Source organism: Dermacentor albipictus, chromosome 7 (genome assembly GCF_038994185.2).
Source record: "Dermacentor albipictus isolate Rhodes 1998 colony chromosome 7, USDA_Dalb.pri_finalv2, whole genome shotgun sequence".
Lineage (NCBI taxonomy): Eukaryota > Metazoa > Arthropoda > Arachnida > Ixodida > Ixodidae > Dermacentor > Dermacentor albipictus.
The window spans coordinates 13,188,217-13,207,715 of record NC_091827.1 but is presented as its reverse complement, the minus strand read 5'-3'; the positions used below and the strand labels follow the sequence as shown (position 1 = coordinate 13,207,715).

Here is a 19,499-nt window from a genome sequence, read left to right as displayed (position 1 = left end):
ACATGTGCAGCGAGCCAATTTATTTTAGCAATATGGTACAATCATGCCAGCACGATGTTTCGGAGAGTAGAATAGTCAAAAACATGCACAAAATGCACCGACACCAGTTGCTAGGCTATTCTTTTCAACATGCTAGTATCCTCACTTTTTTGTAAGATCTCAATGCTAGAAGAGAGAAAAGAGAAAATGGCATATCTGCTATTACTTGCTACAGTATAAGCTATGAAAAAAAAAAATTGGTATAGGTGCCTCGTTTTCTTCATTTCTTGTGCATGTTTTTGCTGCTGTGAGCACTGCAATGTGATGAGATGATGAAACTGTGGCACACTGAAGAGAGCAGCTTAGTGGATAATGGTCAGTGTCATATCTTTTGTATGCACATAAATTGTCAACAATACAATGTTACCTATTAGGCGCCTATTAAAGCTCACGTAATATTACAAGGAAATTAGCCAGGTGTTAAAGTTTGGCGAGAGCACAAAACCAAATATGGCGGCCCCCCCCCCTACCTTTGAGGTTGATGACGTACGAGGGGCTTCCTCCGCCTTCGTACTCTTCCCTCGACTTGTAGATGCACATGCGTGTCTCCTTGAAGATGAAGAACATGCGCTTGAAGCCTTTCAACGTGAATCGCTTGGGCCTGCACAGCACAGTTGCAGATTCAACTTTCGTGAAGATAAAAATATTGTTGTAAAGCAACTAGTACAACATTTGTTAGCTGAATGTTAGCTGCAAGTTGAGACTACAGACATAAGCAAACATAATGGCCTGGATGAAGTCTCTTGCTCTCTCTGACACAAAATAGCCCAAAACTGATGCTTTTAAGAATCAACAGTATACTAATTGGGTGGAGAAGAGTGAGGCTGTACCAGAAAAGGCAACTTTCTATTTGGAATTGTGAAATCGTATTTGTAGATAAGTACAAGTGCATCATGTAGCATTGAATAGTACTACAGCCTTTGAAGGTGTTTCAGGGCGCTCTTGCAGTTACTAAAGCCAAAGTAATGCATTAAAAAAGAAACCTGAAAGAAGGCTAAGGACCATGATATGAGCAGTGGAACAAAAAAATTTTAATGTTACGGTAACCATTATGATACAGGAAGGTGCTAGTATAGATGTGAGAGCAAATATTGGAGTCATCTGACATTTACAGGATCAAGAACCTCGTTAAGTTGGCAGTTTGTGCAAATTGACATTCCATAAGAACTTCTAGCTTCTAGCACGAATACACAAAAAATTGATATATTCAGTCAACCAAAGGGAAAAAAATAAGCAGGACCAGTCAGTGGGCAGAAAGAGACGTGACTCACTTGAGGAATCGCAGATAGCTGTGCAGCTCAGGCACTTGGGTGATGTTGGAGGTCTCGCTCGCGATGGCACTGCCTTCCAAGGTCACCTGGAGATCAGTCAGGGCAGCATCGATGTCGTCTTCGCCTTGTGAGAAGTCAGGCTGGCTGCTGTTGGCCTGCAGGTTCACTTGGAGCTGGGGGGGTACACGAGAAAGCTATGTCAAGCGCCACTTTCCATTTTTTCACTGATGACAATTCTACATTCTATACTTTCTCCAAGAAAAAGTGATTGTTGATTGATTCCAATACAGCTGCAGGGTCTTAACGTCCCAAGGGCATAACACAGTCTGCAGGAGATGTAACGTCGACCATTTGGGGCTTCCAGTATCATGCACCCGTAACATGCACCTAAAGCACATTACGCTAGCGCTTTTGCATTCCAATTCCATCGGTACACTGCCGCTGTAGCCAGGATTCAAACAAGTGACATTGTGGTTAGCAACTGAATGCCATCAGCAAGTCAAGAAGCAATGGTAGTATCAAGCAAAAGATCCTTGCTTAGCAACAAGCGAACTCACTGCAGTTGGCATAAGCGAGTGGTGAATATGCCAGGGCCTGCAGTTAGAACTATGGCTTGGTATTTAGCTGCACTTTTTTTTTCTTCTGAATTTCGGGTGTTCAGAAAGAAGTCTTGCAGTTAATCCTGGATATATCAAAATAGCTCTATATCAATAATTTGAAATATACCTAAGATATGCCCATCTGAATCTAATCTAAACACTGCAAGCCTGAGATAAGTTCCAGAGATTGTAAAAAATGGGAATTCACCTATTTGTTTCGCAAAGGTTGCGTTCAATGCACAAAAGCTTACTTGAGTTTTAAGCACGAATGTCAAAGTAGCTCGTGCTGAGGAATGGCCTTTGATATACCAATTGCAATGCTAACCCTAAAAGCCTGCGTTGCCCATTGCGAAACCGAAGTGCACCTCGCCTGTTGAAGTGCTTATTGCATGTTTTTATTCAGGGTAAGGAGTAATTAAAAGCAGCCCACCCCTCCCGCTTCCTCGCTACCCAAAGCTTGTCTCATGTTACGTCTTCAAACATTGAGCTTAGTGCAGTGCCCCAGAGGGCAGTTGAAGTGGTGGAATGCTAGCTGTGTGCGTAGTGGGCACTGCAGTACAACACTGGCGCCACCAAGGCATGGCTAAGGCAAAGTGTCGATGAGACCCTGGAGTTCACGAGCAGGAAGCAAATGCCACCCTGTCCAACGTAATGGCGCAGCCGTGCCCATAAAAAAACAAGCCTTAGTCTATGGTAATATTCTAATAACTTTCTATCCCTGTCAATGCTTCGCCCTACTTAAGGTTAAAACTGCACCAAGTTGTTTTTTAGACACAAAGGTTGGCCAGCTAATGGCAGTTCGGCACCCACCTGGAGCGCAGCAAAGAGCATCATCTCCTCTTCGGTGCAGTCGATCTCCTCAGTGAGCAGGGCCCAGCGTGCCTGCTCGTAGATCTGGTTGATGCGCACAGCATCCTTGCGCGGGTTCAGGTCGTAGAATGAGTAGAACTTGTAACGCAGCTGCAGCAGGTCAAACTCCCGCACGTCCTGCTCCATCAGAGACAGCGACGAGTCCAGCCACCTGCACGCAACAGGCGAGGACTATCATCTCCGAGAGTCCAGGCAGGGAAGACATAACAGTGCCTTCTCAATAGCTTGAACTTCTTTTTTTACGGCAGAGCTTTTTGGGCAAATCCACAACAATTTTCATGTGGCGGCACGGTCGGTATTAAATGTCCATCAGCCATATTTCGCCGGCTCCACGTCAGCTAGGAGGGGCCCAAATCGACAAACATTTTCTGGGTATCGCATCTGGGCCTTCTGGCTAAGATCAATTTTAGTATTTGTTCGTACGGGTGCGCTTGTGCAGTACAGTTTACCATTTATGATATTAAAGGCAGGACGCAGATCTCTGTACAAATCTTATTTATGGTGAAGGAATCGCACTCAATATAGTGAAGCGTACATAAAGTCTTTGTTATACTTCGGGCAGTGGCAAAACAGACCTGTACTACTTTTGAAGGATGTGAGCACTCCCTTATACAGCTTCCCTGTCTTTCATGTACGAGTTGCTCGCATAGATGCACAGATACGACGGACATTTTTCTCGAAAGAGACCCTTTCAAGGAACGCCAACAAGCCCAACTTCTCCATTGAACTGCACTAGGCTCGGCTCGTTAGACAACTGGCCAGAATATTGCCAATCACTCCGAAGAAAGAAAAGTTACACTTTCAACTATCAAATAAGTCGCAGCATTGAGGGTGTCGAAACTGTGGTGGCTTTCCTTTTGACTTTCATCCTGGCTTATACCTCACTGAGCATAGGGCCGGTTGGTTAGTCATAGCTTTGGCGTGTTTCGTCATTTTTTTTCCTGTGTCCACTCTGGTATGTGTTTCATCCCGAAAGGTCTTATTTTGCTGTGGTAGTTACATTCATAAGGTGAGTGTTGCTGTTACTGCTAATAAGTTCACAGTCGGTTGGAGCAATACTCAAATAAAGTTCAGCAGGCTTGTGCTTTCATCCTACAGTGCAGGCTCTTGGCAATGCCAATATATTTACATAATAGACAAGGCGTCTCTAGAGATTGAGCTATGGAGTTGTCTGATGATTCACTTCCTGCAAAGCTTGCGTGCGTGTTGCCTTGACCTGCATAGGTCAGCGCTGCTTATTTTGCAGACCTGCCAGAAGAGGGTACAAGCACGCTTTTGTCAAGAAGAGGCACGAAATGTACTTTGCTTTTCCGCTAATCTCTGGCTCTTACTGGACACTGTGTTTCCAACAGGTCGAACTCATTAGCTAACTAAACATTGTTCTTATATCTTTGTCACGACACTAAAGAAGCAAGAGAAAGTGGAGCAAGAGGGAAAAGGTGCCAAGACAGCAAACCTGCCCGAACTCGTCACGGCATTTTTAATTTTTTCTTCTCCGGTTGCTCCCGTTCTGCTCTTTTGTTTTTGCAACAACCATGCCAGCTGGCCTCGATCCAATTCCAGAGGGCCATGCTTGTGTGTTGGCAGGCAAACGTGTGGTTTTTCCTTTACTTCTTTTTTTCACTCCCCCCCCCCCCCCCTCAGACATCTTTAAACCTCGCCCAGCCTGTGGTCTTTGCCCAGTGTGCCAGACCCCTCTCCAAAGACTCGGAAGTGCGGCCGCAAGAACGCTGCATGCTGCCATCATCACTGCTGTCGTTTGCGTTATTTGCAGCACATAAATCAGTAGGGAAGAATGACAGAAGACAGCTTGAGCTGGCGCTTAGTTTCTTTGGAGAGGACACACACCCGTGTTTGCTTTCACAGGAGAAAAAAGAAAAGCAAAAGGGAACACAAAAATTAAGATGTGAGAAAGGTGCTTTGAGAATGGAGAAAGAAAAGCCAAGAGGTCATTGGGCACATCGTTCATGCTCAAACTGTTTGCTAGCAGCGAGTTCAGCTGAAGCTGGGCACTACTTTTTGGAGCAGAACGTCTGGTTTTTAAAATGAATATAAAAGTATTTCATAAAGCAAACTAGGTAACAAAAGCAAAAAAAAAATAGAGCAGCACCACATAAAACCTAACATTGTTTTAGTAAAATTTTTACTATACTTACAGGACTAATTTACTACGATTTAAATTTAAAAATTTAAATTTTACTACGAGTACTGGAAGAAACAGGAAAAATAATACAAAAGATTGTGAAAAAGCATTGCCAGTCTGTCCTCTTCAAGGCTGCAAAACAAGTCACTAGAGAGCATGCTACCATAAGGTATGTTCTTGATTATGAAGTATTTCTATTTTCTGAGCATAAAATAGTACTCTTTTTTTCCATCACTTGACGCTAAATTTACATAAGCTCCCAAGTGTTATTTTCTAGCTCCAACAATCACGAATACGAAAGAAAAAAAGAAAAGGAGATTTCAGCAGGTGCTGTCATCCTTTCGCTGACAATGACATCAAACGGGGGGGGGGGGGGGGGGGGGGCTCGTATCACTAAGAATTAATTGCAAGCATCAAATAACTTCGTGAATGTGACGTGCAGAGACTTGCAAGTGAGTGATGAGAATGCAAATGGACTCAGTCACTCACCCAGCGTTGAGGCGTGCCCTCTCGACGAGACTCTTGGGCCTGAGCAAGGCTGCCTTGATGTCCTGTGGCGGCTTGTTGGGGCTCTGGGCGAGGGGAAGTTCATACTGGGAGCTGAAGCTGTTGTCGGGAGTCAGGTAACTCCCGTTCAGGCCCGGCGGAATCCCATTGTTGAAGCTCGATGTGTTCCAGTGTGTCACCGACTGCAGACAGAGAGAGAGAGATTTTATTAGAATAAATGCAGAGGGGTATGCCGGAGCAAATGCGCTCTAGTTTTCTACTGTGCACAGGTGGGAAAAGGGCAAGAACAGATGGTTCATCTTGGCAGAAATGGCATGGGAACAGACACCACTAGCAACTCTTCTACGTTATGGTAGAAATCGCACAAAACAAGACAGCACATAAGAGCAGACATCAGCACAAGTGCCAGTAACAACTATTTTGCAAACGCTCTGTGAAAGAATTCTATTTTCTTGACCTAAACTGCTTTTATATGCCATTTTAAAGAGGTCGATTTTCATAACATTTCGTACATCACACAAACAAGGCTTCCATTTTTTCATTGCTTTTAGTTCCACTTTAGCAATAATGCAATAATGTGCCTCCTATCAGACTCACCTTGCATGACAGTTAGACAGTGACTCTACTAGGACATGCACAAGGTGACCTAGAGCCCACAAAAATGTTGCTCTAGTTTTTAGTTTTGTCGTGGCCATGGTATTTGATTTTTACAGAGCTCAGAAGTCGAACTGGCAGCTGCTTGTGCATTAGCAAAATAACAATGTTAGAAAAGCTGAACAGGAAAATCATGCAGCGTTAGCAAGAAAGCTGATATGGTCTAACCTGGTGATTTCCTGAGAAACCTCATCATCTAACTTTACAATAACCTGAGACAGCTGAGATGATCTAACCTACCATGATTTTTCCTATAGCTTATAGCTGTCATGTGCTGTATTTATTAAATATTCCTGCCTATGGTATACAGACACAAATTTGGCAGTTAATGTCAGCTGAAAATATATTTATGAATCAAAGATCACTGTAGAGCCCATTTTGCTTGTCTGATTAGTAAATGTGGAAATTTAATGTAAAAATTTCAAACTTTAAGTACATGCACTCATAGGCAACAGACTGGAAAATATGACAGCAACGATTTACCCAATACTAATTGAAAGAAGGGAAGTAATAATGAAAAGCCTCTGACCGAGTTGTGGGCCGGTCCGAGAGCACCATCAAGTGAGCCGTTGCTGTCATTGGCTTTTGAACGATTGAACTGGATGCTGTCAGTGCCTTCCTTGGGACGCTGGCGTGGGCTGCAGCCAACGGCACGATAGTTGCGCTTCAGGTGCTCGTTCACCAGTGGTCGACAGAAGGACATCTCCTCGGGGTGTCGGATGCCTGAAGAAAACATGAAATGCAACACACAGTTAGGTTCACATTACCGCATTGTGCCAGTTCAATTATATTCTCTTTTTAATGAACAGCACCATTCTTGACAAAATTCATAAAGCAACTTGTGAGTTGCTGTGTTAATTTGCTTATTGGCTGTAGACTGATGATGTCTGTTTCTCAGCACATTCCTGCTTAACAAGGACTTTAAAAGTAGATGTATAAAAGTACATGTACACATAAGTAAAAGCTTACACTGTTAAAAACCAGGTGACTGATGAGCTTCTGGCCCTGCGTGTGTTGTGAGCTTTGTATTTTATGTAGTAATACCTTTCTTTATTTACAACATGATTCGTAGCAACAAGATGCAAGATAGGTAGTGCCTTTCAATCAAAGGAAAATAATTTACATGGCACATCTGTCTAAGGCACAAAAATTTCTAGGAACTTCATTAGAACTGCAATGAACAGGATGAAAAGGGATGTATGCTATGAACAAATCTTAAGTTGTGCATGGCTGCTTCACCTGTCGTCCCACTTGTACCGGTTATCCTCATTAGCTTATGCTGGCTTCTTAATAAGCACACTTCATTGCCTGAACCAAACATATGTCGATGCTTTTATGTCCTGCTAAGAGGGAAAAAAAAGAAAGAAAGGTGCCTGCCTAGCTCTTTGCAGACTTTGACGACAGATGAGAAAGTCTTGACGGAGAAATCCGTTCGAACATCCATGATGCGCAGGTCGGGGAACTGGACGCGCAACGTCTTGTGCATGGGTGTGAAGTGCAGCAGGGCGTCGGCCATGACACCGCATTGGTCGAGCGTGGACTTTGTCCGCGTGAGCCATATGTTCTGCTCGGGCCACCAGAGGGCGTGGTCTGACCAGTCCGTTGGCACATCTGAATAGAGAAGGTACGGGAAGCACGAGGCATGACAATTTATCACTGTTGTAGGCTTCACACATAAGATATGGAACTGCGCAGGCAACAAGAAAAATAAATAATTTTGTGGGTCTAGAATGCAACATGCACCACATAAATAATTTTTGCAATATTTCTAATTTTTTATATTTTTACCGCCTTTTTTTATTCTTATTATAAAATAATTTCATGCCAGTTCACTTGCCTGTGGAAGTCTCGGATTTCTTGAATGAAATCTGCACTAATTTGCCTACTTGTTTAAAATGTGCCAAACTTACACCTAACGGCACTAAAATACTTTGTCAGTTTTCAAACTCTGCCTTGAGAGTGCTGTGAAAACGTGGCCCCATTTTCTGTTTACTTTTGCAGCCACTGAGCAAAGTCCGTAGTGCATGCCACTGAACAGCGAACAAAGAGTGGTCTTGAAACAGTGTATGCACGTGCGTGTATAGGCACGTGTGCGTGCACGTAATCTTATCAGAGGCCATGTCTTGCATGACTTCTCTCATTTATCTACCACGTTGTGGTGCACACTACAGATTTCGTTGTCCGATGAGTGCAGCAGGCAGAAAGGAGTTGCACGCTTTACAGCAATAAACACAGAAATCTAGAAGTGTTGGCGACACCTGCTACACCTATGTGTGACACTGTAACGGAAGTCCTCAGATTAGTTTCGACCGCACAGGGCAGCTTTGTTTGTTAAGTGCCCTATCAGGATTCAGCTACGATAGCTGCTAATCCAACCCACACCCTTGCACTCTGCAGTCCATTCAACCACCATGCCACGGTAGTGACTTGAGCCGGTGCTATGCTCTTGCCAGAGCAAGAATTGTAATGCTATGGATTCAGTCCTAACAAAACTTGAAACTACATGTTAAAAAAAAGAAAGAAAGAAAGAAACTACTGAGAAGCACGTGGCATTGAGAACTCCCAAAATGCGCCACAAAAGTGCTTTTAATTTTGTGACAAGGAAGATTGCAGTAGATCACATTATAACTTTGTGCATCGAAAAAACCAACATAACCTAGGTATAGAGAAATATTTTTTTTGCAGTTTTCCTAGTTTTCCTTTGCAGGAACACTAATATGTGCTATACACTGCATGTTGTCCTCAAGTCCTCTGAAAATGTCGACTTGAAGCCATGCCTTGTGACAGAAAGAAGTGTAGAAACCAGGCTAGATTTTACTGCAGTCAACGAACCAGTGATCAACCAATCATACAGCGCACACAGTTTACTATGTACATATTTAAAACAACTAAAGGCAAAACACTTCCATCTGAAAAGCTTGCAGGCAGCACAGTCTAGCCAACCATGAGGTTAGCCATGCACAGGAAACGAAGATCACATTTTTATTGCTCATTGATGTGTTTACACTTGGAACAACACAACTTCAGTCTTTGATAAACACATTCCTTGGCATGCTGTCAAGAGTTGCAGAGTTGCATTCAACGATGGACAACAAGAATCGGAACTGTTTCTGGAGATGTGTTGCAGGGTGAACGTGCCATCTAGCAGCTTTTCTGAAAGGGCAGCTAGAAAGAGGAAGTTGCAACCAGGAACTGTTTTCACAGTATGCTTATCAAAGAGGACATCTTGTGCGATCTACGTGTATCAGCATTTACTGATAATTTGCTGTGCTCTGCTTCTGCACAACCCTTAAGTCCGTCCCATTTCCAGCATACATATCTTTGTTTGCTCTATATCGTGCGGGCCTCCACATAAACACTTCACGGCATGTCCAGGCTGAGTGACAAGCACAGCAATAAGCTCTTCTTATCTCTGTGAGTAAATGGTGTTATCTTGCCGCTCTTGATGATGATGATGCCTCTGCCAACAAAAGCTAACTCACCGACACTGCAATTCTGGTGAATAGGATCTTTCTAACTCGATGTACTGTTTACAGGTACCCACTGTCCAACGCACTGACCATTTATTAAAGAATTAAAAAAATAATTTGCATGGATCCCAAGTACAATTTTAGGTAGCAACCCTCGAGAATCCCAGCATCACGTAGGAATAAAGAAATATGCTGTGCCAAGCAACAGAAAGAGAGCATGTTATCCTCCTAAAAAAGATATTTAAATGCAAACTATGTGATTTTACTGCTAACTCAATGCAGAAACTGCACTGCTAAAAACGAGCATGGAACATGACACCAATGCATGAGGTTTGCAAGTGGACCAGCTTGTGTGTCATGAGGAAAGCCTTTATGTGTGCACAAAGACACAAACGTGACAGAAACACACATAATGGCACATTAAAAGCTTTTCCTAATGCACTTGTTGCTCAATGGTAATTTCTTTCAGGACCCTAACCAGCCAGTACAGTTCTTTTTAGTTATGAAATTTTTAAATAAAGATGGAAAAAACAACTTGCAGAAAGAACGTGTACTATCGGGGACAGAACTGCCCAGAATGCGGCTCCAACGGCTGGAGCAGGGGAAAACTGCATCACTGTGCCGTCTAGTTATGGTTTGCCTGGTTTGACATCAAGAATGAGCGCATGTGCATCCTAGCTTGCCAGCAAGCATGTGCTGGATGGCACCTTCACGCGAGTTGCTCCTTGCTCACGAACCTTGTGTAAGATGGCGCTATGACGGCATCGATTCAACGTGTCTGCTGCGCGTGCTGCAGCGCTGGCGACAAGGCACTTGTCATGGCCTTTGCCGAGCGGGCACGATACCCTCTTAAGCAAGCATGCATCGAATGGCAACGTCTTTCTTTTTTTCTTTCTTGTTGCTAACCGAGTCTCTTTTTGCAGTCTGTGCCCAGACAATCAAACATTGGTTTTGTGGAATGCGAAAGTGGTACAAACAATGACGCTGCCAATAACGCCGCATGTGGCATGCGCCTATAAACTGGATCACAAGCACGTCATGCTCCCAGCTGACGCCCAAATAGCAGCATCTCGCGGAAGGTTCCTGGGCGAAGAGCAACTCGCGTGAAGCAGCCAACGAGTACACGCTTGCAAGCTTTATCTCGAACCATCACTAGACGGCACAGCGATGCAGTTTTCCCCTGCTCCAGCTGTTGGAGCCGCGTTCTGGACAGTTCTGTCCCCGACATTACATGTAAGGAAAAAAAAGAGAACGGAGAAAAAAGCCTTTCTTTGCTTTCTCCGGTGTGGAGTTCTATCTCAAGATCAAGTATGAAACACCTTCCCAACCACAAAGTTGTGACTAAACCTGCTCCAAACCAAGCATCCGGTTGGCCAAACGCATGACTAACGCTAGATGAGTGTTTCATGCCCTCGTTCTATATGCAGAGCAAACCACAAGAGGAAGCTCCCGACCTTAACCTTATCTTAACCACCAACAGGGGACAGGGTCGGAGTATGAAGGCAAGACTGCACACACACCTTACTCTAGTCAGCCCACTGCTGTTTGCTTGTGAATCGAAATCGACTGTGTCTCTGCTGCCAGCTGCTAACCAGCTCCAAGACCTCACACTTCCACTTCTCCCCTCGGCGCTCTGCAGGAAGCTTTTCTTTCTTTCTTCGTGCCATCCGCCGGCACCATCTCGGAGGGGACAAGTTCCAAAAATAGGTCTCCGCACTCTCCCCCGACCCTAGCGATCACCCTGCCTCTTTCTATGTCTGCAGCTGCTGCTGCTGCTTTGACAGCACCCTTGCCTCGCTAGCTCAGCTTGGCCTTCTTGGCTGGCACTGGCAGACGACATGGAGAACACATGGCACAGAGCGGATGCCTCGCTGTTTTCACCCCGAATCTCTTAAAGGGACACTAAATAGAAGCATTAAATCAGTTCAGACAGATAAAGTATTCTTACAAAACATTACTTTTAATTGTGTACAATATAAGAGGTCGATTACCAGACAAAAAAAGAAAGTTCAAAGTTTCATTTTGTAATTTCATGCTGAGACTTCACGGAATTCAAAGAAGTTTCTCATATTTCAACCATTAACAGTGCAGTAAACTTTCTCGAAACTTGTCAGTTGACGTGCTTGGCTTTTGTATCCTATTCAAATACAGTGTAGATCAGTCTTGACCAATAAAATTTTAAAGAGGCATGAGCAGATGCCGCCAAAGTCTACGACATCACATGTGAGCTGGTGCAGGAACATTTTTTGTGCAGGATCACTGTGCAGGAACACCAACTATTTTTGGTTTTTGAGTCTTTTTCAGTTTTGTACAAAGGTAATTATTAATTACATTTCGACTTACTTTTTCTATTTACAGTCCATTTAAGAGATGAATAGCATGATTAACAAGGCAGAGCTAAACTAGGGGCTCTCGCATAACAAGAACTCTCAATGTGCCGTCCATTTTGGTGCCTTTAACATGATTTTGATTCACTCTGTAGAATGCTCTGCAGGTATGTTTCCTTGCAGTGGTCCAAAATAGTGAGGCGACCGAAATTCAACGGATTCAGCCACTGAAGTGACATTAAAGCCACGAAAGCTCTTGATTGATTGTATTGTGTTTTCAGACCATTAAGTGCCAAGGCAAACTTCACAATGCAACTTTGCAGTACTTCAGTCACTGCTTAGTGTAATCCAAGGAATTGTAATTTCACAGGTGTGCAGAGAAAAGGGCCAAGTGAAACACGTGTAGGTCAGGTCATAATGAAAGGTGTTCATGGACATACCAAGATGCCTTATTAAGTGTTCTAGCACACAACAAAAAATAAAATCTTTTCAGGAAAGATTGAACAGGTAGAATACTGAATTCCCACTGCTTAAGGTAAGCTAGCGAACTAGGCTAGTGATTCATGACAACTAACAGCCTGTTTCAGAACTTGCACAAAAAGTATTTCCAATTCATCACCACACTATATAATGCTGTCACACCTTTGGCTGTTTTTTAGTGCGTTAAGTTTGCAACCGCACAATTCCATCAAAAAACAATAAATTTCGAAAAGGCACCATTTGGCAAAACAGCCGTAAAGAGTATGGTACTTGCATAATGAAGCGCTCTGCTGGGTGAACGTTTAACTACCAGTAATTCAGAACCTTGCGATTTACTGGTGTTGCCTGCTTTGCCAGACTGGCAACAGATTTCATGCATGTTAACCTCTGAACATTAAAGTCATAAAAATTTGATGAACACAACACCTGAAGCGGGGACATTTTTTTTTCTTCTAAGTTTGGCCCTGAGCACATAACTTCTGCAGGACGCATATGCACTTCATTAGCCATGCTTTACCTTTACATGCAGCACACCAGCAGCACAAACTGACAACCAACACACTCTCTAAGTCACAATGTTGCCAAATTTTGCCTCATTAAATTAGTAGCAAATTAAAGCAGCAAATTAACTTGCACAGAGCATGTACCTCTCTGATGTTTGGTCACAGTCAGACGACTTCCAAGGATTCAGTCGGGGACTGACAGGCAAAGCTTTTTCACAAACAAAATTTACTGTCATAAAACTTGTAAACTCTTTGGAAAATTCTGGAGAGTTGGCAGGTATGGATTTCGCGGACGTTGCGAGGCTTCCACTCCATGCAGCAACTACATCCATGCCCAGTAAGAGAGAGCTTGGGACCCATGCCAGAGGCAACGTCGCCCTAGTTGCCTTAATTCACACCAGCTTTTTTTTGTTTTTTGTTTAGAGACTGCTGCAGTGCCAGCGTGCGACATGGCTGTTTCCACGCGGCTGCCGTCGACCTGCCTGCCCTAGCTTTGTTTCGTGGGGAGAGGGAACGGGTGTTTCGGTCCTCCTCTCCCACCCCCAGATAACTGACGGTGGAAAATGTTACCACTGCCAAATGCGGAAGAACCTGTCATAAGCTTTGTCTATTGCGGTGTCATGGGACAGGTAACAGAAAAACTGACAGCACAGTTACCACATTGTTCTGTCATGTTCGCTGGTATGTCTCTCCACTAGGGATTACGTGCATGCCTTTTGCGCTGAAAAAAATCTGGTATGGCATTGCTGATGCAAGCACATTTACGGTGTAGCCGATGGGAAAGGCCCTCACGTTAGAAGCTTGACAGCACAAGTAGCAGTTACCAGTTCTTGTTATTCTAAATGTGTGCTTGCCATGCTTCTTTATGCTTGCTGGCATGCAGGCCTTTTTAAATAAATAAAGCATTACTTTAAGTCCGTAACTTGCGTTAGAAAAGAGAAAAGCAATCACCACTGTTGCTTCAGACAAGAGCCCTGTAATCAATGGCAGCAAGCACTTTTTTTCTGTACTCTTACCAATTCACCTATTATGCATAAACTTAGTACCTTTGATTCATGCGAGGCTGAATTTCAGAGAGATTCCTCGAGTGAAATATTCAATTTTTCTTTTTTTTGTGAGCTGTGCCACTTGTTTACTCTGAAACTCTGCCTCATATTAGTTTGAAATCATTTGGACACTCTAACAGCTGCTGAATGCAGAATCACACATACGAGTTTCTTCATTGTGATGCAAATTATAGGGCAAAAAAACTGGCAAGTTGGTTGAGGCAATGTTTCAGTATGTACTACACTTCGTACGCCACACATAATGGAGACACGTTGGGATACGACACTTGTGTGTGTGCGCAACACTGCAGTCCTTGACAGCCAGCCCTACGTGCCAGCATTGACAAATATTTATCGTACAGGTTCTGCGACCAGCATTTACATATACATTGATATTGCATGGTCATGCAACCAGTGAAATAATTAAAGCACATTTTCACAGCAAACAGAACGGTAGTAATAGAGTGCTTAGTAGATTGTGAAAAGAGCCAAATAAATAAGCCTAACTGCCTCATGTTGTTTTCCCTGTCTAAAACCAGCTCACTTTGTCAACTGTGCAGAGCTACCCAATCACTTAGAACGACAGAAAGCTGAGCGAATAGGTGAGAATTCACAATATGAAAGCTTAGGTTAGAATTTTGTGTTGTCAGTTTCATTACATTTGTGTTGGCGTATTGTATGCCTAACCTCTAAAATCATGTACCTAATAACTGCTCAAATTACACTATTAGCAGGCAGTACATTGTTTACACCTACCTGTCGTGAAAAAGCTGCACAAAAGTTTTAGGTTTCTACAGCTTTCACCTTTATTAAGCATTTTTCGATAAGCGTGTGGTAACCATCTATGATCCCTACAGCTTAGCGGCAAGAGGACAAAAGAAATAGGTTGCAAGGACTTGCAGATATGACCACGTGGCAACTTGGAAACCTTGTCACTGCCTGGCTGCCTGTGCCAATAGAAAGCAACAGCTGCAGCACAACCAAAACGGGGGGGGGAAGAGGTCCCCTGGTTCATCCTTCCAGACGCAACCCCTCCTTCTACTCAAAATAGGCTGTGGTGTGAGAGGTTACTTTAGGTGCCGGTAGGCAGCAGGCGAGGTAGTGGAAGTAGTGTGGGGGGACAGTGCGACTTAGATCTTTTATTCAAGGGGAAACAGAGAAGCTGCTAATGCATACACAAAAATGTATGAGCATTAACATACCATGGCACTAAAGGCTTTCGTAAGCAGTAGAAACATTGAAAAAAATTTTTTTTTTCAATATCTAGTTACTGCACGTCTAAAAGACAGGGCGACCTGATGAATTCAGGCCAACAAATGGGTGGCCCCTCTAAAACAGGCCGAAGTAAGGTGCACAGCTTGTGCTAAGCTAGCCCAAAACAAGTGGAACATTTCATCCAAGGAACCTGCCTCATTTGGACTAAAAATGCATTATGTACACTACATGTCCATGCGCATATATTGGGAGATGGTCGACTCTGCGAGCAAAAACTGACCAACGTCGATGACAGGGATGGCACTTTTTGTTTCCATTATCTGTCTGAGAATCTAAATGCTCCAGTCCGTGAAAGGACTCGCAATAGGCTAAAATTTTCACAATATTGTGTTTTCTTTTTTCTTTCTTTGTTATTAGACAGCTTAAATTATTCTTGCGTACTTTGCTGCTTGTGGCACATGCTGAAGCAGATCTTATGCGACCAAACATTGTCGCGCCTCACTGTGAGTGCCCTACAATGCTGTACTAAGATTATTGGATGATCAAAGATGCAACAAAAGAAGAAAAACATGCCGACAACAGGAGCTGAGGAAATTTTTTTGAACAACAACAACTCACTGAGCGATTCGACGAGCTGAAGCATGACGCCACCAATGTGCATGTCTCCCTTGACTCGCAGCTTGCGGTCAAGCTTGAGGTCGGTGACGTGGATGCACAGCTCCCAGCTGCCGTCCACTTTCACCCCGTCAGCTATCATGTTGTTCAGTTGTGGGTACACTGCGTGGAAACAAGGTATAAAATTATGAATGCTGCTCGCATTCAGCAAGTCACGAGGCAAAGTAGAAGAATGATAGTGTTCCGAAGATTACTTCAATACTTAAGGTAGACTAAACAAAGAAACTGTCACACCAGACTTGAAGATTAAACTTTGAATGTGGTAAAAAAGTTCCGTTCAGCAGGAAGAAGTTCGAAACAGAAGTTCAGTATGCCAGAATGCAATGCAACAGCACTTCTTAAAGCAGCTTTCTGTGATAAGTCACAGACTGTTGCAATAGCTGGCTTGTACTAGTTGAATGTCAATTAAAGAATTAACCATTCTGCCAAACTTAAAAATGAACATCAAGATTACAGTCTTTCAGGGATTCTCCTGAAAAGGAGGGATCCAAACCCACAGGAAAGACATAAAACCTGATCTCATGCAATGATGTCGCGGCCACAGCCTTAAGTGCAGAGATACCAAGTTACAGCCATAGTCATACAATTCTCAACTCGATGAACCACTTCAACTCCAGTAGTGGCACACAGCACTATCTGTGCCCATAAGCAGAGCACACCACCACCTTCAACTGATGCAGCCACTGTGCTCTAGTTTTGCACCTCAGCCATTTCCAAGTTACAATTTCCTGATCTGGCATATTTCAAGTTCTTTCGTTCATACGGGAGTGGAGGAGTGTTAATCATGCATCTCTGCAAGACAGGAATCATCATCCACTCCAAGGAGTTGAGCTGGAGTGTCCGTGGAGGAATGTTAAAAACTGGGAGGTGTAAGGGTTAGGCCTTTCAGGCGTCAATTTTTTAGCTGATCAGGACAAATTCCAAGAATTCAAAAAGCATCACGTACCAGTCCAGCTTGACATACTCTTTGCACATAAAAGACAGGATACATCTAGGCACAAATGTAAAATGTGCCAATGTTAATCGTAATATCTGCTCTGCCCGCGTCAGTGTTACATGTAGGCATTCAAAGTTATGGGATATACTCAGATAGGGGACTGCAACATCTGTGACCAAGTGTATCAAGTTGGGTAAGTAATTAGAACTGTGGTGCTATCTGCCCCCGTGAGGAGATTAGGTGCTGGCTGTGCAACTACACCAGTTGCACACCAATATATCACAATGCAGGTGTTTCTGCAATACTGCACATTTTTCTTTCCATTGTGGTAGACTGAAAAGACCACAGCAGATAAGTTCAATTCCTATCTATATTTGCTCATGGGAATAGAGGCAGTGCTCATTGTCTAAAAAGCTCTCTCACACAATACCAGAAAATGTTAGTGATTACAAAACAGCAGCCTCAGTATGAAAATAATACATTGATACCTATAAAGCGATAACTAATCAGTGTAGGACAGAACGTTCTATAAAGCACACTCCGCAGGCTACCATTTAAGATGAAGTTAAAAAGGTAATGCCCTTAAATTTTGTGACATATGTTTTGCTGAACATATAAACTGGCAATAAATTGGAAATATTCCATTGAATAAGAATCCAACCTTTTTCAACTGCAGTCACGTGTTGTTCACAATGAATTTCAGCAGTGTAAAATTATAGCAACTTTATGTGTTCTGTGAAGGACCACATGACTTTCTGTCAGCGCTACACTTTTGCAATGTAGCTTTGTGGCAGAAAAGCCATAGGTCCTGTACAAATTAGTGCATTCAGATGTTGCAGTTAAACATGCACTTTCATGATTTTGCAGGAAATCTGTTTTAAACATAGCGCTTGCATGTCTAGTAAGAAACACAACCTAGGTGCATGTGACATATAATTTGTAATAAGTGCTTGCTGTAAATATATTTGTGAACATGTACCAGAGCAATGCAACATCATTTTCTATTTCCAATAGCCTCTTTTTCATTGTAGTTTAATGCCACCACCTCTGCTTCATTACCCCTACCTACAATATGTTATTTCTACCTTTGCATATTGCAGACCTAAGTTTTAGGTTGAGCTAGCGGAATTTTTCTTCAACATGGCAAACTGCAGACAATGGGACAATAGCTGTACAAACAGGATAGGACCCTTGTCTCATCAGCAATATTTACACTGCTGGCAGTGTGCCTATTGTTTGTGTATCTCTTGTCTCGCTGCCTGTGGTGTTCTCCACATTGAAAGTGTACTGCAAGTGACTGATAAATACACTTATCAAGCTTCCAAAGGCCGGCTTAACAATGATAGGCAAATTGTCCTATCAGACATTTGTTCGTCCACAGCTCGAGTATGCATCATCCATTTGGTCCCCACATCCTACATACTTAATCGACATGCTTGAATCAGTCCAAAACCGAGCTGCTCGTTTCATTTCATGTAATTATAGCCATCACTCCAGCGTAACGCAAATGAAACTCGATCATTCCATACAGCCTTTAGTTCTTCGCCGTAATATCGCTCTGTTATCCTTGTTTCACAAATATGTTTATAATGCCACACAATCCACACTACATATCCAGACCGTCTCGAACACGTCTCGTCGATTAAATAACCACTTAAGTTTTGCGCGCATGTACGGTACGACACATGCTTTTAACTTTTCCGCACTCCCTATGGCCATTCGCTTGTGGAACAATCTGCCTGAGCACATTGCTTCCGAGTCAGATCAAGAAAAATTTCGTCATCTCCTACACGAGCATTTTTCATAATAGCACTTACAAATCACTATCTTTTTTCGTACACTTTGCAGTCTGCTTCGAACATCCTGTGATATATATATATATATATATATATATATTTTTTATGCATTGCTATCTCGCTCTTGTGAATTGCTATTTTATGCTGCGTCGTGTGTTCACTTGTATGTCCTGTATATATATTATTGCTTTTTTGCGTCTTTTTCCCTGAATATCACTTCAAGAATTGTACTCCCTGATATGTTCATCTCTTGTGTATTTTACTTTCTAGTATTAATGCCTTACGTTACATTTTACTCATATTATTTCCTTAAGTGTACCTTTGTGGCCTTTCATTACTTCAGTTGTTCCTGTTTCATGTTTTATTCTTGGTAGTATTGTTGATGAGGCCTGTATTGAGGTGTATCTTTTGTGTACCACATAAAAAGGCTGCTTACTCTGTAACCCCCCTTACACAATGCCCCCATGCGGCCTGTAAGGTATTTTTAAATAAATAAATAAACACTCGAATTCCTTTGACACCACTAGTTCACTATTCCTGACCATGAAAGCAGTGATGTCTCTAACTTTTGTGCACAAATATTTTGAAGGATTTGCTACAGCAATGTTCAAAGCTGCTGTGTCACAACCAACTGCATAATGTTTCATTGCCAAACTTCTGCAAGCTTCTCAGATCAAACTAGTGAGAAATTGTTTATTCTGCTAGTAAAGGAAAGTTTAGAGAAAGCATGCATGGGAGGAGCAGTTAAAGCCTGTACGTGTCCAAGATGAGTCAGACAGCACAAATGCATCATAGTTTCAGCATTTTCTTCTCCAGAATGTCTGAACTGACATCCGCATGCAAGTGACTAGACAAGTGGAGCCTTGCTGTAGTCTCTCACAGAGCTGCCAAGTTTTGCTTTTGCAAGTGAGTTTGCAAGGCCACTCTTGGCAGCATTTTGTGCGGTGTATATAGTAGAAACTTCACT

General features: G+C 42.9%; 2 protein-coding genes across 5 annotated transcripts in view; one reads left to right on the top strand and one right to left on the bottom strand.

Annotated features, from left to right (window-relative positions):
• LOC139047701 (hydroxyacyl-thioester dehydratase type 2, mitochondrial-like) overlaps positions 1-19,499 on the top strand; it is a 48,812-nt gene that overhangs the window by 12,369 nt on the left and 16,944 nt on the right. The window contains exon 5 of one of the 2 annotated variants that reach the window (XM_070521639.1): positions 7,537-7,677. The exons of the other annotated variant lie outside the window; for it this stretch is intronic. The gene's annotated coding sequence lies outside the window, so the exon portion shown is untranslated. Of the gene's footprint in view, positions 1-7,536; positions 7,678-19,499 lie in introns of those variants that run through there. 2 annotated transcript variants of the gene reach the window in all.
• LOC139047697 (unc-112-related protein-like) overlaps positions 1-19,499 on the bottom strand; it is a 30,194-nt gene that overhangs the window by 6,610 nt on the left and 4,085 nt on the right. For all 3 annotated transcript variants that reach the window (XM_070521631.1, XM_070521632.1, XM_070521630.1), the window contains exons 2-8: positions 15,743-15,901; positions 7,461-7,694; positions 6,613-6,806; positions 5,412-5,611; positions 2,720-2,930; positions 1,311-1,483; positions 510-640 (exon numbers count right to left, since the gene is read on the bottom strand). In XM_070521631.1, the coding sequence (XP_070377732.1) occupies positions 510-640; positions 1,311-1,483; positions 2,720-2,930; positions 5,412-5,611; positions 6,613-6,806; positions 7,461-7,694; positions 15,743-15,881 (1,282 nt within the window). In that variant the 5' untranslated portion in view covers positions 15,882-15,901. The remainder of the gene's footprint in view (positions 1-509; positions 641-1,310; positions 1,484-2,719; positions 2,931-5,411; positions 5,612-6,612; positions 6,807-7,460; positions 7,695-15,742; positions 15,902-19,499) is intronic.